Here is a 25,424-nt window from a genome sequence, read left to right as displayed (position 1 = left end):
AGCTGAAACGCCACTCACAACAGCCTGTGGGAACCACAGCTCCGGAGGAAGGCGAGGACCCCCGGCGGTGCGGGAGGGGGCGGGGGTGGGGGCGGGGCCAGGACGCCGGGGGTGGGGCGTTCCAAGGGGGCCGGGCTGGGTGGCTCAGAGGGCGGGGTCCTAGGGGGTGGGGACTGGGGCTGGCCCCGAGACTAGGCAAGCTGGGGGTGGGGGGCTAGTTTTTGCAACGGCTAAGGGCCTGTGGGTTTATTATAAGGCGGAGCTCGGCGGGAGAGGTGAGGGCTGGAGCCGAGCCGGGCGGAGAGGAATCCAGAGGTAGAGAACGGACTGCAGCCGGCGGATTCCGCAGCCCTCGCCAGGAACAGCCGCGCGCGGGGCATTGCCCGAGGGTGCCGCGCGCAACGACCCGGAGGAGCCGGCGCGGAGCCCCGCGCAGTCCATACCGCGCGGCGTCGCCGCGATCCCCGCAGCCCGCAGCGCTCCCGCCGCCGGTCCGGGCAGCATGAGGCGCGCTGCGCTCTGGCTCTGGCTCTGCGCGCTGGCGCTGCGCCTGCAGCCGGCTCTCCCGGTGAGTGCGGCCCGGGGCCGGGCGGGGAGCGGCGGGAAGCTGGTGTTTGCAGACTCGCCGATGCCTCCAGCGGCACGTGGAGGGGGAGGGGAAGCGGGGACTTGCCTTCCCGCGCTAGCCCGGCGGGCCCGGGGACCGTGCCCGCGAAACCGGGGTCCCGCTCCAATTGCCTCCGCCGTCGGTGGGCGCCTCGCGGGTTCCGCCGCTACGAGGGGGGGGGGGGCTCGGGCGCCCCGCGGAGAGGAGCCTGTGCGGGGGGCCCCGCGCTCAATTATGTGAATCGGCTCCCCAAGCGCTGGTGCCCACTAGCCTGCGGCGGCTCCCGGGGTCGCGAGTTCCCATCCAGTTACCCCTGGCACCGCAGCAGCCGGGGTCCCCGTCGGCGACCCGGGAAGATGCGGTGACCGCGGCCACCCGCAGACCCACCGAGCCCGGGCTCCCGGCCCCTTCGGCGCAGGCAAGTTTGGGAGCAGCGGGGCGGGCGCATTGGCAGAGGAGCCCGGGCCAGGGCTGCGCGGGGGTCGTGGTGGCCGCGGAGGTGGGATCCTCGGCTTCCCATCGGCTGCCCTAAGGGAGCTGGGCAGAGCTGGCAGCGGGAGGTTCCGCGAAGTTGGTCCCGGAACACCGGAGCCCCGCAGGAACCCAACTTTGGGGCTGCTGAAGTTGTGTTGTCCGCTGAGGGGTGCGGGCGGTGCTGGGCACGGCCAGGGAGGGCTGCGGCTTCCACGCGAGTGGACCCCGGAATGGCTCTTCCCCTCCCCCGGCCTGGCTTTGTGCTGTAGCCGCGCGGAGGGAAGGCGGGTCCCTTGGCCCGCCCAGTGGAGCTGGGGGGAAAGAGGGACAAATGTGGAGCCCTTGGCTGGGGGAGGAGGCCTTTGGGTAGGACTCCAACATCCACCTTTGGCGAGGGGTGGGTCCCCTCTGAAGAGGGACCTGGCCGACAAAGAGCATCCCAAGGGCCCCCAGAAAGTGATCTCCCGCCCCCGCCGCCGTCCGCTAGCCCGCCTTCCCCAATGGGGGCGCTTTGTTCTCGGCCCCTGTAACCCTTTCCTGGGAACCGCCCCGCAGCGCCGGCCCCGCTTTGGGCCGGGACCTGGGCCGCCGCCAGGTGTCAGCGCTGGCCGCCGGGTGTCCACGTCCACTCCCAGCCCCCACACCCGGTGCTGGAGTCCCGGGGCCCTCCCCGCGGGCTGGGGCGGCCATCCCCTGGGATGGAGAAGGGAGGTGTGGACGGAGCGGGGGGGCTCTTCCCCTTCCGGAAGTGGCGGTCTCTCGCTACCACATCTGGACTGCTCTACTTCCCCAGCTCTTGGTGAGGGAGGCACGTGGGCAGGGAAGGATCGCAGGAGGGGGGAGGGGTGCCGGGTCCTCCACGGGTAATGTGGCATCTGCACAACTCTCAGCAGTGCCGACCCTCTGTAAGCGGGTCCCTCTACAATAATAGAAGCTACCAGCTGTTGAGAGCTTTGGGTATTTTACAGGGTCTGGCTCAGGTGAGGTGTTTCCCAGGCTTATCTGTGAAGTGCCCCCCCCCCCCCCCTTTCCAGGCGACTGTTGTGTTTGGAACTATATTTTGAAGTACAAGGACAGGGTCCCTGATGCTTCTTGCATTGCTGATGAGTTGGATGGAGGTGGGGGGCGAAGGGTGCCAAATCTGGGGGAGCCATGGGGACAGATAGGATTTCTGAGCTGAGTCTCCAGTGCACTCTTGGCTTTCAGATCCAAGAAGTTGGTATCTGGCTTCTTCTCTCTTTAGAGTTGCAGCTTGGTAGGACTCAGATTGTGCCTTGACTCATAGTTCATACTCTGGAGAGGAGAGTGGAGATGTGTGGCTTAATTCGGTGGTCCACCTAGCGTTACCTGGATACTCCACTCTCTACAGGTCCAAGACTGGGCCTCAGCAGACACTGCCGAGGTGGGGTTCCCCCACCTATTTCCAGCTAAAATCAGGAGTGCGGGGTTTGGTTCTTTTGCCTGCCTTGGTTGAGGCTGGCATTCTTATAAGCTGGGATCCCAGAGTGCCTGTTATATGGGGGAGGCAGATGGGTTGTGAGATTCTCTGTGGACTGTGTTTCCCAGAGTCTCCTGTGTACTGGGTAAGGGCAGATGCTGCATTAAGAGGCATTATTTCTTGCCTAGAAACTTTGACACATTACAGAGGGCTGGGAGGCAGTTGAGTCTCAAAGGGGAGAGGAGGGAAGGAGGACGGCTTATTAGAATGTGGTGGTAGGAGGACTTCCTGGAAGAGGTGGCTGAGTAGAGCCTGAAAGCACTAAGCTTTGGGCTCAGACGTTGGCTTGGAGCTTAGGTTTTCTTTTTTCCTTTTATAAAGTTTAGTTTGTTTTCTCTTTCCCAGACCTGCCTTTTCCCTCTTACAGTGGGTGTCCATGTTGGGTTAAAAGTGGGGGCGTAAGGTGGCATAAAGTCCCCGCCCCCTCCCCCCTTACTAAAAGAAACTAGGCAATGGGGTTTGCCTAAAATGGGAGGAGGTGTCTACAGGTTGCAGAGATCTGGTCCTCTCCCAGGGTTCACTTTGGTCCCAGTGGGAAGCAGGTCAGAACCCCCCTGGGGATCAGTGAGGTAGGGTGTGATCTTCGGCACCTGATTTTGAATGGGCAAGAGAAGGCTATTAGGGCAGAAGGTTGCTTAAAACCACTCCCAAGAGACAAGAACAGGTTTGTCTGAAAAGGTTTCTCTGTGTGTGTGTGTTTCCTGTGGTCTTTTGTTTCTTCCATGCCAGCAAAATGCTTGTTCTGGAATAGTTATTTGCTGTTTTCCTCTCCTTCCCTTTTCTCTTTCTTGAAAGGCATAAAATCCCTTTTTGCCCTAATTATGGGGGCCAGTAGAGACATTTTCCTAAGGCCTGGTAGGGTGGGTGGGGGTTGGGGGAGGCGCTAAGTGCCTCCTCTCCTCCTGGGCTCAGAGCCTTCTAGAGGTGATGTCACTCCTGGCTTCAGGAGGGTGGGAGGGTGGAGCTGCTTTAAGTCTCTACCTGTGGCTCATGGTGGGTTCCAATAAAACCTCATTAACCAAGATTGGTGGGGAGAGAGATGAGAAAGGAGGGAGGCCTGGAAAGAATTAGTGAAAAGCTTGAATTTTGTAGTATTTTATAGAGGAATGTTTCCTATTGCAGTTTCGGATTCTGAAATCCCTTGGGAATGAGGTATCCTTGGCATCCAGGTTTTTTTAGTGAGCTAAGAATCCATATTGACCTCAACTTTGGGCAGGACTCTCTACAATATTTATTTTCCTTCCTTTATTAACAAAAGAATACTGGGGCGCCTGGGTGACTCAGGCAGTTAAGTGTCCGGCTTCAACTCATGAGTTCAAGCCCCGCATTGGCTCTCTGCTGTCAGCACTTTTTCTCTCTTTCTCAAAAAAAAAAAAAAAAAAGAGAGAGAGAGAGAATACTAAGCATAATTTAATCTCAAGATGCCAGGGTCTTCTTCATGGTTGTCACTGTGTTAGGTTAGGCATTTCTGTCCTGGGTTTCTTGAGCTCCAAAGAGCATTTTGCCCCTTGCTGGGTGCCCCCAGGGTTGGTATCTTTTTAATTCTGGTTTGCTCTATTTCTCCCCTCATCCCTGACAGCAGCCAAAAGTGACAATTGTGGGCCTAAGTGTAGCAGGCAGCTTTTCTATTCAATTCTAATTTGCACTGTTCTCCAGCAGTACTAAGAAACTAATCAGATATGTCAAAATGATTCCTAAGACATGAGTTTTCAGTGCTGAGTGAGAGTTTCACTTGTGAGTAATGTTCATGATCTGTGATATGTAGAGTTGTGCCTCCATGGACCCAGCTGGGACCTCAGCAGTATCCCTGATAGTACCTGGAATAACGAAGGCTGTCAAAGGGCATGCTTACAGGCTCCCTCGGTGAACAGGTGTGGATGATCTCTGGGAGGAGGCACCTGTGACCCTGTGTTCCGAGTTTCTCTTCCTGGCTTGAGTTGTAACTGACTCGCGGCTCACAGGTAGCCTGGACCTGGTGAGGCTAACTTATAAGTCTCCATTGGAAGGGCCCTTACTCTTAGCTTGGGTCCTGTCTCCATCGTGTCACCATGTTTTATCTGGGTTGATGTGCATCTTTCTTAGTGCACGCGTACTGTTTGGCAGGCCAGAAACGGCTTTGGGTTAAGTAGAGCTCCAGGACCAAGTCTCAACCCTGCCACTAATTTACCATGTAACCTTGGGTGAGTCACTTCACTTCCAAGTCTTGATGTCCTCTGTAAAGCGGACATCATACCTGTTCTCCCTGTCCTTTGTCATTTGCATATTCATTTCATAATGAGTGCTTGAAAGTGTTTGGAAATGAAAGCGCCAGAGGAAAAGTTAGCTATCGATATAATTAGAGGCGCCTGTAATTGGGTGCTGATTATTGAGTGTTCAGTGCTTTTCTTACCTTCTTATCTCATCTTTAAGCCAAACCTTTACGATGTACGTCATTGCCCTCATCTTGTGGATGAAGCCTATAGAAGTAAGCCCCTCTAAGGGGCCGATGTGCGAGAAAGGATCTGTCCATATGTGTGGGCGTATGTGTATGGCATTAATGAACTGATGGACTGTCAAGTCTCCCCAGTGAAGCCCAGCATAGGATACTCGCTGAAACTTGTGAGGCCCTATGGGTATTTGCTGTTCCATCCTGGAGAGCCATGGGTGTGCATACTTTGGATGGAGAGGGCATTGGGCTGGGCTGAGCTGGCCTGAACGGTGCCTTTAGGTGAACCCTGAGCATTGGCAACATCCTTGGCTTGGGTTGGGTTCACCCAGTGGTTTAGGGACGGGCAAGAGTTGCTCCCTGGAGCCTAGGTCAGGAGACAGTGAGCCCATGGGGGTAAGGTGGGGTGTGCTCCCAGGTCTGATACCCGTGCAGGGACCATATATATGTTCTTGGCTTGTGCAAAGAGGCCTGATGGGGCATCCCATGTTTGCATGGTGCCTGCGTGCTTGTTCCCAGGGCAACAGCCAGTCTGCACTGGCTTTCATCTTAGGCACTGGGGAAACACTTTCAGAATTAGTAGATCCTTTTTAAATTTTTTTTTTTTTTTTAACATTTATTTATTTTTGAGACAGAGAGAGACAGAGCATGAACGGGGGAGGGTCAGAGAGAGGGAGACACAGAATCTGAAACAGGCTCCAGGCTCTGAGCTGTCAGCACAGAGCCCGATGCGGGGCTCGAACTCATGGACTGCGAGATCATGACCTGAGCCGAAGTCGGCCGCTTAACCGACTGAGCCACCCAGGCGCCCCAGTAGATCCTTTTTAAAGCTGGGGAGGTGGGCACCATGGTATCAGCCAGATGCCCAGATACCCAGTACTCCTGGTTCCTGTGCTGGGTTTCCCACCTGGTCCCCTCCAACACTAGGTCCCACTGCAGAAGCAGCCCCGTAAAGAATCAGTCATTAAATGATTTCTAGTCCTGGAACCTTGGTAGTTTTACAGAACGCACTGTTTCCTGATTTCTTCCTTCTTTTCAACAACCAATTTTGGAGTCTTGGGTTGAAAGCCCATCCCCCCTTGAGGGCCTGCCTAAGTGTGTCTAGGGAAAGGGAATGGGATTAAGGGAGTCTGTGGAAAGAGGGCTTTTGGCGCCAGGATCCTGCGCCCTGGAACAGATTCAGCACGGTGTCATTTCCCTGTCAGCTGTCCCAGGGCTTTCCATGCGAGGATGCATTCTGGAACCTCCCTCAGAGCGGGCTGTGGGTGCCCTGATGATGCCGAGGGAGGGCAGGCATGGATGCATCGCTCAACACAAGGAGGCACATTTGAGGCCACTGAGGCAAGACCCTGCACCTGGGGTCACTTCAACTCGGCACCTTCGAATCCAGGAGACCTGGGAAGTCTCCCACATGGCCCCCAGGATGGCTGGCTCTATCTGCGTGATGGAGCTGCTTCTGCCTGACCTCAGGAAGCTTACGTTGGGTGGGCAGTAGGCACTAGAAGTCCCCAAAAGAATAACCTTTCTAGGCCCTAGACGGGGCGCTTAATTAGCTCCCCTGTTCTCAGTGCTGTGGGGCCCAGAATGAGCCGGTGGCGGGCAGGTGGGGAGTGGCCTGAGGGGAGGTGGGCTAAGCTCCCTCCTGCTGCCTGTCAACACTGTGCAGGTCTGGCAGGCCAGGACGTCTGGAAGGCCGTGAGTGTGTGGAGGCAAGCTCATGGTGGGGGGTGTAGTGGGCAGTTTTGGGGCTCGGGACCATTGGGTGTGGAAAGGGGAAGGCTAGTGGCTGGACCCGCTCCTGGACTCAGTTGTCTGCCCCGGGATGTTTCCTGTTGACTCATGAACTTGAAGGCTTTCAGATGCATCCCCTTCTGCCTCTGGAGCTTTTTGAGGGTCTCTGTCTTCCTGGCATTCATTTATGGTTCCAAGGGCTGCCTGATTCTATGGAGAGGCTGCTCCAGTGCTGGGAACGCTCTTGTGACCCACCTAGGGCTGCGACCCCGCAAGAGGCTGTGTGCCGGCTGGCGGGCCTGCAGGCCGGCTTGCAGCTACAGCTGAGCTTGGCCTGGGTGGTCTTGACTCTGTTTCCTCATTGGGCTTTCCTGCTGGGTAGGCTGCAGCCTGAGTGTCTTGGGAAACCTGGTCACCACCTGTCTGCAACTTCCTCTTCAGAAGCCGGGAAGTGGTCTTCCTCTCTCTTCTTTTCTGGTGGATTCTCCCCTTTTTAGCTTTAACCCTGATGCTCCTCCATCCCTGGCGTTAGGAGTCTATGGAGGTTATTCCTACAGAGAAGGATGGCTAGGACACTTGTTCTTCCTGGTCCCAGGTTGGCCCCTGACTGGTTTGGGCAGGTCTTTGTCCCTCTGTGCCTCAGTTCCCCCATCTGTCCCCTCTGGGGCCTCCTTCCTCTTCTTCAGCTCTGAGACCTTGTCCTGGGGAGGATGAAGGTGGTAATGGGGGACTTGGCCAGGGCTTAGGGTCCTCCACCGTTATTCTTCTGGGGACTTGAGGAGACACTCACTGCCCGAGGAGTCATCTGTGGGGGTGGGGGTCAGGGCAGGCTGCTTGGAGGAGGTGGCCTTAGAGTTCAGTGTGGGAACCAGAGGTGGACAGAGGACGCTGGGCAAGGTCAGGCCTGGTGATGCTCTCTGCACACACCCAGGCATCCTGGCCACCTGCCCAGGTCCGCTCATCAGCAGGAACGGAAGCCGTGTTGGGCAGGTTGGGGCAGTGGGGCAGGCAGGCATATTTATCACTTCACTTGTTGGCTGAGTCATGGTGCCAGGCCCACAGATCCACCCAAGCAGCCTTGACCATGAGCCCACTGTGTGCTAGACGGGGTAGGGGAACCCAGCAGGACTAACTAAGGCTCTGATGCCTGCCATCCAGCCTTGGCCCTCCTCTTTTCTGCTGAGTGACTTTGTGCAAGGGCCTGTCTTGGCCTCAGTGAACCCACCTGTGAAATGGGAGGAGGGAGCAGAGAAGCGTAGGTAACAACAATCATGCACTTGGTGTGTTTGTGGTATCCTGTGGTTGTGTCACAGGACTGGTGGGAATCAGGGCCAGGCCTGTCTCTGTTCCCGGAAGCATTCTGCTTCAACCCTTGGGGGTCATGAGCCCTCTTTGGCTTGACCAGATTTAAAACCCAGAGCCTGGTGCCTGCCGTGTGCATTGCCTTGTGCAGGTGGGGAGCCGTCCACACCTGGTCCAGGAGCACATGCAAGAGAAGGTGGCCATTACTGGGACCAGACAGGAGGGTTGGTCCATGCAGATAGGCCAGAGGGGCAGTGACAGTAACGGTCATTCACTGAGAAAGGGTTCATTCGAGTCCCACAGTACAGCAGTTTCTAATCAGGAGCTCAGGCCATAAGGCAGGTCATGTTCTGGCCAGGGGAAGTGTTAGGGGAGGTAGTCCCCAGATGGGGGCAGTGGGAGTGGCAGAGGCTGCCAGTTTTGCTCTGGGACCATTCTTGGGTCGCACTGCTCTCCCCAGGTATTAAGAGAACTGTCCCACCACAGTGATGTTGAATTCCTAGTCTTTCCCACTCAGGCTGCCTTTCTGTGGCCACACCGGCCCTCTGCCCCCCACAGCAGACCGAGGAGATGGAGTGGTGGGGCCTGGGTGCATAGGGAGGGAACTTCTGGAGGGCCAGGTGCACTCATCGACTCCAGACCTAGCACATGCTGGGCACTGGGAGGCCTTGGGGGACTTGAGGACTGCTGCTTCCATGCCACCTGTACCACGGTGGCCGCTGATGCCCAGGGCCTTGCCTACCCATTTAGGGACTTGATTGTGCCAGTCCTATGGCAGGGGTGCAGAGGCAGCACTGGCTCTTCTCTCTGCAGCTTGTCAGCATCCCTGCTGCCCAGGAAACTATCCGGGGCCTTGGAGTCCCATCTCTGGGGAGTGTCCCCGATGGGTATGTGATCAGGTTTGGGCTCGCAGGGCCCCAGGCTGCGGGTGTTTCAGGAGCCTCTGAGACTGTTGTAGAGGCTGACGTCAGTCCCCCTTCTCCCAGAGAGACATGCTGGGGTGTGGCACCACCATCTATGGTGACCGCATCTCCTCCAGGGCGCGGGGCAGGCATGGTCTGGGCAGCAAGACCTCCGGGCTGGCCAGGGCCTACGGGTTGTGGGCCAGACTAGGAGAATGGGCACACCTGCACTTGGGCGGAGGGAGCCGCCCCAGGCTCTGCCCCTGCCTCTCCGCCCACCCCCCACAGGGTCTCCGGGAGTAAAGGGTGGGTGGGGCTGGGGGAGGGGCATGCTTGCAAAGTTTCCCTGGGGTCTCCTGGTTGTTATAGTAAGGTCCTGGGACAGCCTTGAGTTTGTGTCCTGCGCCCTTGGAACTGTGGGAGGAGCAGAGAGGCTGTGGCCTCACCCCTCTCCCCTCTACCTGTTTGGGAACAGGGTCATTCTTCAAGACCACTCTCTAGGGGCTGGGGGGCAGCAGGGGGGATGTCTTGGTCCACCTTTCCTCCCACTGTGAGGGCAGCAGCCTGAGCTGATTGCTTGGGTCTGCCTGCCTTTGGGGTAGTTACTGGGGCCCAGTCTGAGGTCCTGAAGCTGTGGGGCTGGGCAGGCCAGCTGGGATCCAGAACTGGCTGGCTGGTCAGCCTAGGTAAGTGTCACAGGGACTGGAGAGGTGTCATGTGGAGGCTGGGAAGAGCACAGGACATGGAGATTGGGCAGTCCAAGTCATTACCAGGCTCCATCACATCCTCCCTGAGCACCTTGGGCATGTTTCTTCACTTGCCCCTAAGCCTCAGTTTCCTCGGAGGGCTTTTGAAAAGACCCCAGGAACTAATGTACGTGGCATGATTGAGAGTCCCTTCCTTACCTGGACTCAGAGGAGCAAGTCTGGGGGAGCTTTGGGCCTGACTCTGTTTAGAGAGTCCCCTGGGGAGCAACCCCGCCCCCCCCGCCCCGCCCCCGTGGCTGTGACTGGAGGAAGGGGTACAGTCTGACCTGGCCTGGGTGTATAGTTACTTCATGTGAATGGCTGGCTGGTCTTACCCCAGTGTGCTGATGTAATAGGGCCTGAAAACATGGCTTTTGCCCCTTCTCAGAAATGTGAGCCTTCGCTGGCAGGCCACACTTTGCTCGCCTCTGCCTGAGCCTCTGCCAGGGGCTGGCTCCTGACCCGGGGGAGGTGTGAGCTGGGCTGGCAGGCGGTGGGGGGAGGCCAGACACCAGGGCACCTGGGCCGGGGCTCAGGCCAGCCGAGCAGGGCCCTGGGACTGTAGGGGACAGCGGCTTGTCCCCAGAACGGCCGACTGAAGGCTGCCCCGGCAAGGGAGCTGGGCGAGGCCAGGCTGCAGGATGTGGGGGGAAGGCCTCACTTCTGTGGTCCTTCTTCCTTCTGCACTTTCCCCTGTGCCACCTCTTTTCTTCCTGAGGGTAAGAGAGCCACGTGGCCCCCACTGAAGGGTTGTTAACCACATGCCTGCTGGATTGCCTGGCCTCAGACCCTCTCCCTAGCACTTCACTGGCTGTATGCCCTGGGACAAACTGTCCCCTTTGCCTCAGTGTCGTTATCTGGAGGATGGATTTGGCACTGGAATCTAAGGTTATTGTGAAGATTAATTAATTCGGCTAAAGTGCTTAGATTAGTGCCTGGCACATAGCACACAATACGTATTAGCTGTTTTTTCCCTAAGGCCTAATTCAGGTATTTCTGTTTTTCCAATAACCCCCAGCCCAGGTTATATCCTTAGGTGCCTACTCCCACCCCATGACTGTCCCGGAGCTCTGGGCAAGGTGTTGTGGCTACTCCACCTGCTGGGTGACTCCGGGCTCCTGAGAGCCCCCCGAGCTGCATGCACAGACACACCGTCTGCTGTGTGCACATGCCGCTGGTGCCCGGGAGCTCGGTGTGGGGCGTTTGAGGCTCTGTGGGCCTTTCAGCCATCAAGAGGCCCCTGGCGAATGTTAGGCTGACAGTGAAGGGGCCTAGTCTACTTTGCTGCCTTTGAGGTGGGATCCCACTGGGAACCTGGGGAGCGAGCCCAGCCGATTCAGACCTGGTCTTCACAGAAAATTTTGCCTTCTCTTGCAAAGGCCAAAAGTCCATTCTGCCGTGGTACCCCCACGGGACTCCTTCAAGGATACTCTGCCCTTCCCGTGTCATTGTCTGGGCTTCTACCTCAGTGCCTCATCAGTCTGACTTGAACTTTATCCCAGAGGCAAGTTCCTAGGCTGGCCCATTATTCTTCTGTATGTGGGAGGAGAAGCCATGTATGTCTGTGGCTCAAAGTGGGAACAAAGGGAATTTAGTCTGTCTTTCTGAGGTATGGGGTTGGCTGGCGACCCAATTCTGACACAAGTTAAAAAATGTGCCCTTGGCATCTCCCGGCCTCTCTTGCAGTCCTTTCCCATCCTCCAGGGCTCCTACCCACCCCCGGTGCCCCCGTTCTGGAATTAGCTGCTCCCCTGTATAGAGCTGATTTATACTCTAGGGTGAGCGTCTAGCACCCGATAGTCTTACCAGAGGCATTTTAAAGGGGACACTGTGCAACTGCAGGGACACTGATTGGATAAATTTGGGTGAGGAAGTGCCCCCATCCCCGTCTGTCTGCACAGCTGGAGCCCCGGCTGGCTGCAGGTGTGTCCAAAGCTACTAGTTTCTGGCCCTGCGAAACTTGAGGAGACTTTATTTAGACAGAGCTGGGGGAGGGTATCTCTAGAAGCCCACGCGCCAGAGATGTCAGGCCCCCAAGCCCGGTGGCATCTGGAGGTTAATCAGCTAGAGAGCAGTTCAAGGGGCCCCTGTGAGGGCTGGCTGGGGCATCCAACACTGAACTTCTGGTCTTTGCCGCCTCATTAGGACAGCCAAGGCTTGGGAGGTACAAGGCTCTGGTGGCCTCAGCTGCTCCCTCTGTCCTCGTGGGGTGCCATTTGCCATCCCAGAGTCCCCTTTCTTTGGAACACCTCTAACGTCCTGCCTAGGCCATAACCCCCCTTGGGAAGCTGAGGGCAGTGACACTGAGTCACTGTGATCAAGTACCCTTCTCCCTATTTGTCATGGTGGGTCCTCCCCCTGCTGAGCACTGTGTTTGTGGGCCACAACCCCTCAGGTGGGCAGTCCCCTTGACTTCCCAACCATAGACTTGGAACCAGGAGCCCCCTTACTATCACCTATTGTACCGATGGGGAACTGGACAGAGATTCTTATCCAAGGTCATCCAGTAAGTTGGGAACAGAGAGCCCAGGCTATAACCAGGTTTTCCTGGTACTGGGTTTGGTCACTTTCCCCTGGCCACCCCTTGTCTGACTCCCAGGGCAACCCTGGCCACAAAGGCTGGCAGGACCGGGCTGGGCAACCTTGCTCCATGCCTGGTACAAGGCTCTTGGAGGTGGGGAAAAGCAGAGGAACGGGTCTTCCAGCTCTGCGGCCCCACACCCAGCCCTCAGCTGGGCCCGGCTAAGACGAGTCCCAGCACGCGAGCCGTGAGGCGGTGCCAGCTCTGTGGAGGGGTGCGTATGGGGGTGCTGGTGGCAGTTCTGACCTGGCTTGGGCACTGGGGCTGGCACTGGCTGCCAGGACCCTCACCACCTCAACACAAGTCTGGCCTCTCCAGGTACTCCAAATGGGCAGAATGGGGCAGGCAAAGGGCTCTGCAAACTTGACCTCCGGTTTCCCATCTGTAAAGCCCAGTATGGATGCTGCCCTGTACCCCAGCCCTGCCCAGGAATCCCCCAACTGGTGAGGTCTGTGTCTGAGTGGCAGGATGGGGACAGCTCCAGTGGGTTGTGTGTGTGTATGGGGTGAAGGGCACATCCCTGGGAGGTCCCCTGAAATGTGCTCCCCACAGTGGAAGTGCCGATGGGGGCTGGGGGCCTACATGCCCTCATGGATGCTCAGGGTGAAGGCAGGATAAGCCCCTGTCTCCCACCTGCCATTCCCTGGGCCCCTGCCGCCCTGGGCCATGCCCATCACACCCTCTGCAAGTCTAGTCTTGACTTGGTTTTGGTAGAGAGACACGGAGCTGATAAATCACTGTGCCTGTCAGGCCGGAAATGCTGATCCTGTCTGAAGCACTGGTGGGGCCCCTTCCTCCTGGGAGTGCCTAAAGCGGGGTGGATTTCAGGGTCTTGAGGCCAAAACTGGGGGAGATCTGTGCCTCTCAGTGGCCTAAGCATGTCTCCCTGGCAGCTCCCAAGTCAGGAGAGAAGCCTTCAGAGAGAAAGTGATTTATCTGCTACTACCCTGATATCCTGGGCAGGAGGGGAGCCTGGTGTCTTCCTGGGCCCGGGCCTACGGTCCTGCCCCTTCCACCCAGCCTGACATGGCCACCCCTATACCACTCTGGCCCTGCTGACAAGGAGTTGGGGCCTCTGCTCCCAGGTCCCAGCCTAGCCTGTCAGAGCACTAAGGGAGTTTAGTGTTCTCCCGCCAAGCCCCTTCTGTTGTCTAGAGAGAGGCTGAGAGCTGCCCCAGGTCAGCAGTACTGGGCAAGGGAGCAGTAGAGCTAGACCTGTCCCGTGGCAGCCACCCTGGTCAGGCTCTTTCCCCCTACCACTCCTGGCTCTGCTCCTCTCCTTGAGAACCCTTGGTCCAAGATGCTTTAGGTTTGACCTGCCTGGGCCCTCAGGACTGTGCTTAGGCCATGTTAGCCAGGGCTATAGGAGGGGGTGCAAAAGATCCCCCAGATGAGGAAAGCAGAGTTATGTTTATAACTGCCATAGGGCACCAGGGTGTTGGGTGAGCTGCAGGAGTGGGGCAGTGTGTTCTACAACATTCTCTAGCCCCTGTGACCCCTACCCCTGCCTCCCATTCAGGCAGGTTCCCCTGGAAAACTGCACAGTGGCTCTGCAGCCCCTGCTCCCCTCCCTGGTGGGCCCACCCTGGGAGATCCTGCTCCTGCCAGGTCAGTGCCTCGGGCCTGGGATACCAAGGAGGTCCTGCAACTCTGGGCAGGCAGGACAGAGGCTCATCTTTGTCTCCGGTTTCTTGTACCCCTAGGAACCAAAGGGGTCATGCCTCTGGAAGTTCAGGGTTTCCTTAGCTCCATGGTGAGGCTCTTTTACAGACGAGGCAGGTACTGGGATGTACTGTTTGTGCGGAGTGGATGCATCAGAAGTACAGAGAAATGTTCCAGAGTCTTCTTGGATCAGTTTGCCCCTAGCGCTTGTTTACGGGGCTCTGTTGCTATTTGGTGCCTCTTCTTTGAACACTGCACCTGAGTGAGAGTCTTGGGACCTTTGTAGGGATTTGCCTTCCCCAGCACCCAGGCCCTGGACAACTCTGGGTCAGACATTTCCCTGTCCAGACTATTGTTCTCCAAGTGTAGTCTGCATACCACCTACAGGACCCGGGACCTTGTTCAACATCAGAGTCCTGGGCCGTTGCCCCAGATCCACTGAATCAGCCTCAGGGATGGAGCTCAGAAGACTTCTGATAGTCTCCTGCTGATTCCTAGGGACCCTGAAGAAAAGAGCCCATGGTCTGGACAAAGGTGATGCTTTGGATTTCACTTTTGGTCAGTTTGGCATCCTGATGCACAGGTGGGGGGCGTTGGGGTAAAGGCTAGGGTCCTGCAGCTGAGACCTCAGACCCCAAGAGTTATGAACTCTAGGTATATGGGGGGTGGGGGAGGGCTCTGCCCATTTACCTTAGATCCACAGTTCTGACCAAGAAACTGAAAGGGTAAAAATTACTTTAAAAAATGTGACTCTCTTAATCCTCCTTACACGATACTATACTTTGACTTATTTTTTATTTTATTTTTGTTTTGTTATTTATTTATTTATTTTTAAATTTTTTTTTTTAACGTTTTATTTATTTTTGAGACAGAGAGAGACAGAGCATGAACGGGGGAGGGGCAGAGAAAGGGGGAGACACAGAATGGAAGCAGGCTTCAGGCTCTGAGCCATCAGCCCAGAGCCCGACGCGGGGCTCGAACTCACGGACCGCGAGATCGTGACCTGAGCTGAAGTCGGACGCTCAACCAACTGAGCCACCCAGGCGCCCCTTGTTATTTAGTTTTGAGACAGAGAGACAGAGTGCAAGTGAGGGAGGGGCAGAGAGAGAGGAAGACACAGAATTCAAAGCAGGCTCCAGGCTGTCCACAGAGAGTCCGACACGGGGCTCGAACCCACAAACCGTGAGATCATGACCTGAGCCCAAGTCAGACGCTTAACCGACTGAGCTACCCAGGCGCCCCTCGATACTGTACTTTTAGCAGTATGTTGGTTGAGAGAGCAATGCGATCCTGTGAACTCAGTAACGCTTTCTAAAGGATTTGTGCTTTAGCCATCACTTAAGTCAGGCAGCAGGTGACACATGTCAGTGATTCAGGGTGTGGGTTGGAAACCACAGGTCCGAAGGGACCCATGGGCTGCAGTCGACGGGGTGGCGGGAGTCCAGGGAGCAGGCGGACAGACAACGTCTTCCATCAATCCAGAGTTAGAAGTGGCTGGGTCCACCGTCCTCACTTGAACCTCACTGAGAGGTCCACTTGGCATCCTGACTTGTGACACCGCTATGGAGTTCTTGTCCCCGAGGTGTCTTCGAGGGATGCTGCCTGGGTCCCTTGGGTCCTTCGGCTGGCCAGGGCAAGCAGGCTACTTAGATGCAGGCTGCCAAGGAGAGTGGCCCTCTTTATGGCCAGTGCAGGGTGAGGCTTGAGGCTGTCTTCTTGACAGCTTCTTGAAGCTCTTCTCCTAGCCCTCTGTCCTTGGGAATGGCGGGTGGCAGCCTGATGCAGATTCCCAGCCCCTGGCAGCTCTGACCCGATGCTTGTCCATGCCCTCCCCTGTCAACCTGTGAAGTCTGGGCTGGCATTGAGGTCCCCTCGGCTGCTGGGGTAGTGGTCAGGAATTTTTGCTCCATGATGCGCTCATCTCGTGGCTCCTGGAGCTTGTGGCTGTGTTGGGAAGACAGGCATCTTAAAATAGATGGGCCAGAGGGAGAGGGACGTAGGTGAGCAGAGCACGTGGCACACTGCTCCGTGGCCTTGGGCAAGTCCATCACCTTGTCTGTTTCAGTTCCTTATCTGTGGGAGATGCTAATCTCAAGCCTGCCTGCCTCAAATAGAAGGGTAAAGGTGGAAAGGGGTGGAAAGTGTTTTCAGTGTCAGAGAATGCCTCAGTTTTTCATACCTTCTTTCCTATTCTGCTGGAGCCCTGACCCCAGGTCAAAGCCCCTCAGGGTTTTGATTTGTTATATGAAAAGTGGCTTTTCCTAGGATTTGCAGAGGTTAAAGGGCCCCGTTAAAGGTATGAGCTGGACACCTGGGTGGCTGAAGTGTCTGACTCTGGGTTTCGGCTCAGGTCATGATCTCACGGTTTGTGAGTTCAAGCCCCGCGTCAGGCTCCACACGGACACTGCAGAGCCTGCTTGGGATTCTCTCTCCTTCTGTCTCTGCCCCTCCCCTGTGCAAGCATGTTCGCTCTCTCTCAAAATAAATAAATAAACTTAAAAAAAAAAAAAGAAAAAAAAGGTATGAGCTGGTTGGCCTTCACCTTCTCAGGCAGCTTGAAGCAGGTTCCAAGGTGGGCCCACCTGTCCCCGAGCAGCTCCGAGCTGTGGCCACATGGTCTGGGAAGGACCCAGGTCAGGCAGTGCTGAGGAGAGCCCTGAATGAGGCCTTGGGGGCAGCTGGCCACAGGCTCTTAGCACAGTGGCCTAAGTGAAACTGGAAGTCTCACCCAGAATGCTGGAGTCAGCTGGCACCTAGTGATCCAAGTTCAAACTCAGCAGTTTCTGCTGATTTCCTCCCCAGGGAGCTGAGGCCAGCACAGGTTCAAGCTGGAGGGGATTGGGAGGTCACTGCAGCCCTTCCCCTGATGGAGACCCAGCCCTCAGAGGGAGGGGCTGCCCCGAGGCCAAGGAGCTGGTTTCAGTAGAGAAAGCGTTTGCTTAAGAGCTTGTTGTGTAAACAAGATCGCCGAGGGATAAGCTGAGTAGAGTTGAGGGAACAAATTGTTTTTAGGGACCGGGCAGATCCAAAGTCTTATCAAGTGGTGAAAGAGGCCCAGCTCTTGGGAAACTGCTAACCTGTTGAGGCTTCTCCCTGTAGGTGAGAGGCCGGGCCTCCCTGGCTTTTGCCTCCAAGGGTGACATGGTCCCAGTGCATGGAGTCCTCTGCAGGCCTGCATCCCCTCATCTGTGAAACAGGAGACTCTGGTTTCTGCTGGCAGATTTGGCTCTCATGACAGTGTGCAGCTGAGGCTGGTCTGGCCGGGCCCTGACCCCGTGCCGTGTTGAGCAGCATCTCTAAGGGATGGAATCAATGCATTGGGAAAGGTCACTGCTGGTCGGTCTCCTAGGGCCTCCTCAGGAAAGCTGAGGGAAGGCAGAGGCAGTGGGCAAGAGGGAAGTGGGGTCTCAGAGGCAGTGGGCAAGAGGGAAGTGGGGTCTCAGTGAGTATGGGTGGGTGGGGGCCCCCTGAATGCTTGGGCCTCCCCTTGCCCTGCCAGGCTGTGGGAAGCAGTCTGCTGTGGGCCTGGGATGGGAGCATGTGGGGATGAGGGGACCCACTCTGCCTGCCTGGTGGGCAGTATTCTTTACTACGGAAGGTTTAGGGGAGGCTTCGAAGCTCGGTGGAGACAGGACAGGTGTAGGAAGCACCACCTGGGGACAGTGTAGACAGGATGTGGCCTGCGGTGCAGGCGGAGGGCAGGGACCATGCCAGTTCATTTAGATGGGCCGTGACAGCTCAGACAGGCCCTTCTGGGGCCAAAACCTTTTTCTTCGGGGGGTGAGGAAGAGGTAGGGTTTGGGTTTTGTACTTTCAGAGGAAGCTCAGTGGTATTTCTAGCCTGGTGGTTTCTACACATGTCTGAAGCTTCCCTCCAGACCTGAGCTCCTGGAAGCGGAGGCTCCACCTGGGCCAGCTCTGCCCCAGGCAGCCTCGGGAGGCCAAAGGTCCTGTCCAGCTCTCCTTGCTCTGCTCCCTTCAAGGGTGAAGCTCCGTGGCCTGTGGCCAGGATGTGGCGATGCCTCTCCCGCTGAGGAGGTCCACTCCCCGCTGAGGAGGTCCACTCCCGGAGCCCAGCCTTGGGCGGAACCTGCCTCTGACAAGTCTGCACAGAGCCTCCTGTGAGCTGGCTCCCTCCTGCCTCTCTTCCACCCACCTCTGCCTCTCCGCCACCTCTATCCCAGCTCTTCCTAGGCAGGCGCCAGAATCCTCTTTTCCGCGCTGAGCTGCGCTGGCTCCCCGGGTTAGAGCAGTGGCCCTTGTTGGTGGGGAGTTTACTGCACGCCAGGCTCTCTTAGGTTCTTTATGTGTATAACCTCCTTGAATTTTTGCAGCCATCCTGAAACATAGATATTACTACTGTCTCCATTTTACAGATGGAGAGACTGAGGCCATAAGAGGTTTCGTGATGTCCTCAGGGCCACACTGGGTGCCCTGAACTGTGCTGCTTTGCCTCTTTATTCATTGTTTGTTTTGGCCCCTGACACTGGGGCCCTCGAGATGGGTGTATCACGAACTCATTTGGGTCAAGGTCGTGTTGCTGAACGGACACTCATCGCTACCCTTCCTGCCACCTGGCTTGTTGGGTCTTCTCTTCTCCAACCGCTGTTCTGGAACTAGTATTTGGGAGCTCTCCGCACCCCCACGCCGCCCTCCTCCAGCTTTCCGCGCAGGCCTGCTCGGCCGTGTGTGGTGCGCCCTGCCTCCTCCCGGCCCCGCTCTCTGGGTCTGCTGGTGCAGCTCCTGTCTCAGGAATCGGGGAGGTGTTTGCACTCTGGCACCTGCAGCCTCTCAGCCGGACCAGGCAGACAGCATTCCTGGGACAGCTGTTTGTACACGGGGTCCATTCCAGGCTCAAGGCTCGTTTGTCGCCACCTCCTGAGTGCAGGGCCTCCTTTAGATCAGTCTCATCTGTCGCCAGCCTAATGGGTACCCTGTCCTTCCTTCCCCAAGTGGGTCTGCGTCCTGTCCTTCCTGTGGATGAGAAAACAGACCAGGTGTGGGAAGAAGCATGTGTCCTGCGTGGCCAGCCCCGCCTCAGCACAGACGACTTACCCGTGCCGTCCCTGCCCTCACCCACCCCCCCCCGCCGTGAGGCCCTCAGTGTCCATACCCTGGTGCTCAGCACGCTTTGGAATGTCTCTCTGGAGTCAGGGTGTTGGGGGATTGTTCCTGAGGCTCTTAAACCTGTCTTGGCCCCTGAAGCTCCCTGGCCAGTGGCCCCAAGACCTGATTTTCAGTGTAGGGTGAGCTGACGGGGTCCCATTGTGGCCACAGCCTGTGTTCCGAGTAATGGTATCTTCTGTCTGCTCTTCTGAGAGGTCTGGGGCTCCCTTACCAGACTGAGCCTCTTGGGACAAGAGCCCTGCCCCCCTCAGGTGTTTCTGCACCCCTAGTACCTAGCACAGGGCTGTGTCATCATAGCGTTCAGGGGTGTGGGGGGGACCAGAGGGTGGCCCTGAGCTGTGGGTTCCAGAGCCACACACAAGGGTTTCCTTCCTGTTCTATATGTGTGTGGTGGGGGAGCTCACTCAGCTGTCTAGGACAGGGACCCCAGAGTAGCAGGGCCTTGGCCAGGCCTCCACTCATACCCTTTTCTGATCCTTTTCCAGCAAATAGTGGCCACAAACGTGCCCCCTGAAGATCAGGATGGCTCTGGGGATGACTCTGACAACTTCTCTGGCTCAGGTGCAGGTGAGCTGACATGGGGGCCCCATCCCAAGATGGCAGTGGGCCATGAGCTGGGGGTGGCAGTCAGGCAGCCCCCCGGCAGGGTCTGAAGGGTGATGTTAGGGAAGAGAATGGGGTCCACGCTGCAAGGAAAAGGCATATATGGGTTGCGGGAGTGAATGTTGGGGTTCCAGGAGGCCCTGGGGACTGCCTACTGCAGACAGACTTGGGCTCATCTTCTTCTAACTCCCTGGGCAACCTTTAGAAAGGTGGACTTCTCCGAGCCTCTATTTCCTCATCTGTAAAATGGGAATATGTCTTGACTTCATACGATTGTTGGGAGCTGTAAGGTAACATAAAGCCTGGTGGCATGTAGATCTTCCATAAATGTCCCTTATCTCCCCTATTTCCCCTTTCCCTGGGTGAGTGGAGTCCTTGAGCTAGAGGTGGCCATGGAGGCCTCCCAGAGGAGGTGCTCTTGACCAGGATTTTGGAAGAGGGCCGAGGCCATCCGTGGGGAAAGTGGCCGAGGTAGGGGCCTGGGAGCTGGAAGGTAGGATGCAGCCCTCTGTTCTTGGTGGGGGGGGGGGGGGGGAGGGGGGCTGAGCCTTTCTGGGGAGAGGGCAGGTGGAACAGGGAGGGGGCCAGAGAGGAGTGTGCACCAGGGACAAGGCATTCAGGCCCTGAGAGTGCCCCCACCCAGGGAGCGAGCTTCATTAGCCACCGGAAAAGTTCCTTCCCAGACGGCCTTGATGTCTCATGGTTCCAGGGACCAGGCTGTCCGCAGGCACGTGCAGCAGAAAAGGGCAGCTGTCCTTGTCCATTTTCCAAAGCTGAGTTTAGCCTCAGCTCGTTCTGCCCTGGGGAAACCACTTCTCACAACAGGGTTCGCTAGGCAGGCCTGGGAGTCAGAGCTGTGGGCCCTTGTCCAGGCCTTCCTCACTGCGTGAGCCTGGCTGGGCCCGAGGTCTGGGCGTCCCCCACTCCAACAAGCTCTGCCTCTGGGCCTGCAGGTGCTCTGCAAGATCTCACCTTGTCACAGCAGCCCTCATCCACCTGGAAGGGCACGGAGCTCCTGACGGCCATGCCCACGGCCCCAGAGCCCAGCGGCACAGATAACACCGCCACCTCCACGTCCGTCCTGCCGGCTGGAGAGAGGCCTGAGGACAGAGAGGCAGTGCTTCCGGGAGAGGTGGAGCCTGGCTTCACGGCCAGGGAGAAGGAGACCACCCACCCACCCGGCGAGACCACGCCACAGCCGACCACTCACCAGGCATCAACAGCAAGAGCCACCACGGCCCAGGGGCCTGTCACCTCCCATCCCCACAGGGACATGAAGCCTGACCACCATGAGACCTCAGCTCCTGCAGGACCCAGCCAGCTCGACTCTCACGCGCCCAGCGTGGAGGACCGTGGTCCTTCTGCCACTGAGAAGGCTGCCGAGGATGGGGTCTCCACTCAGCTCCCAGCAGGAGAGGGCTCTGGGGAGCAGGTGAGTGCTCACTGGTATCCTCTGTGTTTCCTGGGACGTTAGTACCGCTGGCTTGGTCATCTGGCACACTCAACACCCTGTGCCCCGTAAGCGTGTCCTGTTCCCGCCAGGAAGACAGGCTCACGCGGTCCCACCTTCCCCCTGCCTCCGGGGCCGAGCCCAGAGCGGGACAGACTAAATATGAGACCTGAGCAAAGGAGTCCTTCAAGATCCCCTAAAACAGGGCTTCCCAAACTTAAGCAGGGCCCCTGCTGCGGGGCAGGGGAGAAGCCCTACCAGGTCTTTCTTTAGATCTTAGAGTCATGGTCATTTTACACTTTACATTACAATGAGCCTATTTATTTTCATATAAATACAAGCGCTTTGTCTCGCTTGCTGTGATATCTGCCACAGTCCAGCCAGGGTCTGGTGTGATGTGGTGAGAGGTGCCTGGCTTTGGGGTCCCTGAGGGCTGGGTTGGGTGTGTCTGAGCTGGTGGCAGCGGTGACCAGGGACTCCCGAGCTGCTTCTGGGTTTAGAAATAAAACTGGATACTGCTGCTGGTGGTGGCCCTCCGCAGCCTGCAACTGTCCCTGCCCGCCCGTAGGACTTCACCTTTGACATATCTGGGGAGAACACAGCCGTGGCCGCTGTGGAGCCCGACCAGCGGAATCAGCCCCCAGTGGACCGTGGGGCCACGGGGGCCTCCCAGGGCCTCCTGGACCGGAAGGAAGTGCTGGGAGGTGAGTTCCTTTCAGGTGGGTGGTAGGGGGGTGCATACCGCTGCTTGGGGGTTGGGGCGCTGGAGTGGGGCTGAGCGCGGCCACCTCGGGGGCTGCCCGGTGTGAGGGAACTACTGCCTAACTGAGCTGAGCCGGCCTCCCTGCCCACCCCCCCAACAGGGGTCATCGCTGGAGGCCTCGTGGGGCTCATCTTCGCCGTGTGCCTGGTGGGTTTCATGCTGTACCGGATGAAGAAGAAGGACGAGGGCAGCTACTCCTTGGAGGAGCCCAAACAAGCCAACGGCGGGGCCTACCAGAAGCCCAGCAAACAGGAGGAGTTCTACGCCTGACAGGGACGGGGCTCCTCCTGCCCCTGCCACTCGCTAGGCCCCCACTTGCCTCTTCCACGAAGAACTGCAGGCCCTGCCACCATGCCACCTCCCCGGCTCCCTGCCCACGGACTTCCGGGGCACGCTGGGGGCTCTCCTCTGCTTCTCTGACTTCTGCCTGGAGACTTGGGCGCAAGGGCTTTCTCGCACGTGACTTTTCTGCCACCGCCAGCACCTGGCATCTCATCATTCTGACTCAGTTTCTCCAACCTGGAGCAGCCCCTCCCCGGACCCGATTCTGGAGACAAAGGGGACCCTGCTGCTTTGGACCTGGATGGCCCGCTTGGCTGAGGGCTGGCTCATCTGTCGCACTTGCTGGTGGAGACCAGTGGTCTGGGGGCACATTTCCACCCTTGAGTGGCAGGGAGAGGAGTTCGGAGCTCCATCAGAGCGACGTTTTGCGGGGAGGTCTCATTTAGATACCAACTTGTTTTTGCACATGTTTCCTCTAGTTTCTTTGTTCATAGCCCAGTAGACTTGGTTACTCCCGAGGTAAGTTAAGTAAGTTGATTTGGTTACCCCCATCTTGCTTCCCTAATCTATGGCGAGGAGACAGCATCAGGGTTAAGAAGACTGTTTTTGTTGTTGTTGTTGTTTTGTTTTTTAACTAGGAGAACCAAATCTGGAAGCCAACGTGTAGGCCTAGTCGGTGTGTTGTCTCTGAGTTTGTCACTCACGTGTGCAACAGGGTATGGAATGTCTGTCGGGTGGCCCTATTGGGGGGGCTGGCTGATCCTGGCAGCCGTGGGCAGTCACGTCTGGAGCGGTCACGCTTGTGTCCACGGACTCGGGGCCGCTGCCGTGGCCCAGGCTGCCGCGATGTTGAGCTGTGTGAGGACGGAATCCCGGCACCTCAAGCTGGGGACCGAGAAGAGAGGACTGTGGGGTGAGCGAGGTGGTAGTGGCCCCAGAGAATCTCCTGAAGACCGAGCCCTTCCTTTGGTGCTGTCTCTGGGGCACATTTTCTTCTAGAAGGTGATGAGAGGGGCCTGGGCACACCTGTCATGGAGCTGCTCCACGTACGACCAGGTTCACCTCTGATTAGCTCCTGTGGCCCTGCCCCCTGGGCTGGAATCAGGAATATTCCAAAGAGAGATAGTCTTTTGCTTTTGGCAAAACTCTACTTAATCCAATGGGTTTTTCCCTGTACAGTAGATTTTCCAAATGTAATAAACTTTAATATAAAGTAGTCATGTGAACTCTACTTGCCTTTGCCTCTTCTCTCTGTGCTGGCTGTGTGGACCAGCCTTTTCTCTAAACACAAATGATATTGGGAAACTTGGCTAAAAACTCTATGCCTTTATCTTTCTCGTGGGGAGGGATGCTGCGGCCAGAGTCCCTCTGATTTGTTTCCTTTTTGTTTTTCGTCTTTGCTGAAATTCTGCTGGAGGTCGGTAGGTTCAGCCAAGGTTACATAAGGCCTGATATGAATTTCTGTGTTGCCAACCTCGACGCACTGTCTCCTGAATGGCTTATGAAGCTTTGATGGCTTTGGCACAGCTTTACCTGGGGCCATTGGCCCCGCGGAGGCCTGGGGCCAAGGCCTGCTCTCGGACACCTTGGACAGACCTCCTCTCACACCTTTGCTGGGACCAGAGCCTCCAGCCCAGTCCTCCTGGGAACTCCCACGCTCGCCTGTCTGACAACGTCCCGCTGCTCTGTTGGACGCTCCAAGAGGGGGGCCATCTGTGACTCTGAGATGCTCTGCCAAGCAAAGGGAACCCGTGCTCTGTGTTCCATACTGAGACTTTCTGCCCGGAGTGTGTGATTGGACAAGACTCGGGGGATGGGGAAGGGGTCTGTGACTGCTCATCTCTGCTCCTCCCTGGGATGGGCTGAGCCTGTGGCTGGGCCCATTCATGGAACTGTAATAAACAGCACTTGTCATTTTGGGCTGTGGTGGTGGTTGAGTCTCTTCTTGGCCTGGCGATGTCCTTCCCTGTCACCTTCTTGGAGAGAGACTGGTTCTGGGCTGTGATGTGCCTCGGTGGTGAACAGTAGGATTAGTGCCAGTCCCTCTGCAGTGAGGGAGTGCTGTGTCCCCCCTCTGTCTGGCCTTGGTTGTCCTACCTCCTCCCAGGGGTCTCTGTCTCCTGCCCAGATCGTCCTTCTTGCTCTCCTAGATCCTTCCCTACCTTGTGGACACGAGAGCTTCCTACTGACTGAAAGTTTGCTAGCTACTCTGTGCACTCATTGTCATGCAACACCCGAACGCTCCCCAGCAAAGTGCCAAAAGCCTAGAAATGTCTACATGGAAAAACTACAGTGAAAAATTTGAAAGTCGAAAAAGCACAATGCACGGCAGGAGCCCAGTGTCCTGAGGGCACCTGGCTGCCCTCCCCTTAGAGTCCCATCCAGGCTGCCACCCAGCCCCTCAGCTGCCCCTCTGTGGCCGGTCTCCCTGCCCGGGGCTCCTGGCATCGGAACCCCCGGCTTCAGGTGCTATCCTGAACCCCAGGTGTGTCCTGGGAATGTAGGGCAAGAGGGACCATTCCTTCCAGGGCCCTGCACCTGTGGGTGGAGTGGGGACAGCAGGCTCTGGGCGGCATTGCAGAGTGAATTATGCTTTCCCCCGACATATTGTGCTCAGAGTGTTCGGAGGCTGAGACAAAGACCTTAGCTCATCCATTTGTTCTACACTGAAAACACTGAATGCCTATTTTCTGCCAGCCCCTACTTACAGTCGTAAATAGGCAACTTGAATATTAACACTTCTACTGAGCTCACTATGGGCCAGGGGCTGCTCCACACCACACCTGGGTTATTTCATCCACCACCGACAGCTAACCCATCTCTGAGACCTCACTACCGTGTGCCCCCTTCACAGACACAAACTGGCACACAGAGGAAGCAACATGTCAGTGAGCAGCGGAGCTGGGTTTGGACGCAGGCAGCCTGGCCCCCAAGTCCACGGTGGGCCGTGCATACACTGAAGGCAGCACTAGGACTGAGAGGGCTCGACGTCCCTTCCACGTGGGACCTGCAAGGTTCCGAGACCCAGCGTCCACCTGCTCCCATCGTCTCTAAATGGCAAAGCTGTGCCGCTGCCCGCGGCTTCTCTTGCTCTGCTAATTCCCTTTCTGGGTCTGTGCTCCAGTGTGTGGTGCTCTGTGCTCCTGCCGGGAGCATCCCCACCAGACGGCATTACCCAAACAGGATGGTGCCATAAAACCAGGTTCACTCAGTGAACCTAACAGAGAAGTGAAAATGTGAAGGGGGTTAACATCATATTCAGGTTTCTCAG

The 25,424-nt window shown here is 57.1% G+C and overlaps 1 protein-coding gene across 1 annotated transcript; it reads left to right on the top strand.

Annotated features, from left to right (window-relative positions):
* Nucleotides 1–210: 210 nt before the first annotated feature.
* SDC1 (syndecan 1) lies at nucleotides 211–24,073 on the top strand. Its single transcript, XM_086700082.1, has 5 exons — nucleotides 211–568; nucleotides 19,541–19,622; nucleotides 20,612–21,090; nucleotides 21,677–21,812; nucleotides 21,972–24,073. Exons 1-5 carry the CDS (start codon nucleotides 503–505, stop codon nucleotides 22,139–22,141), a joined length of 933 nt encoding a protein of 310 aa, XP_086556208.1. The 5' UTR covers nucleotides 211–502; the 3' UTR covers nucleotides 22,142–24,073.
* The last annotated feature ends 1,351 nt before the right edge of the window (nucleotides 24,074–25,424 follow it).

The sequence above is a fragment of the Puma concolor genome, chromosome A3 (assembly GCF_028749965.1).
Source record: "Puma concolor isolate L17-30 chromosome A3, mPumCon1.1.hap2, whole genome shotgun sequence".
NCBI classification, from domain to species: Eukaryota; Metazoa; Chordata; class Mammalia; order Carnivora; family Felidae; genus Puma; species Puma concolor.
The sequence above is the reverse complement of the archived record's forward strand: the minus strand, read 5'-3'. Positions and strand labels throughout refer to the sequence as shown.

Excerpts from the sequence above, each read along its gene's own strand:
- SDC1 (XM_086700082.1), top strand. The coding sequence starts at position 503 with ATGAGGCGCGCTGCGCTCTGGCTCTGGCTCTGCGCGCTGGCGCTGCGC. Across the intron at positions 19,623-20,611 it reads CTTCTCTGGCTCAGGTGCAG|GTGCTCTGCAAGATCTCACC; the intron begins GTGAGCTGACAT and ends CTGGGCCTGCAG. Across the intron at positions 21,091-21,676 it reads GAGAGGGCTCTGGGGAGCAG|GACTTCACCTTTGACATATC; the intron begins GTGAGTGCTCAC and ends GCCCGCCCGTAG.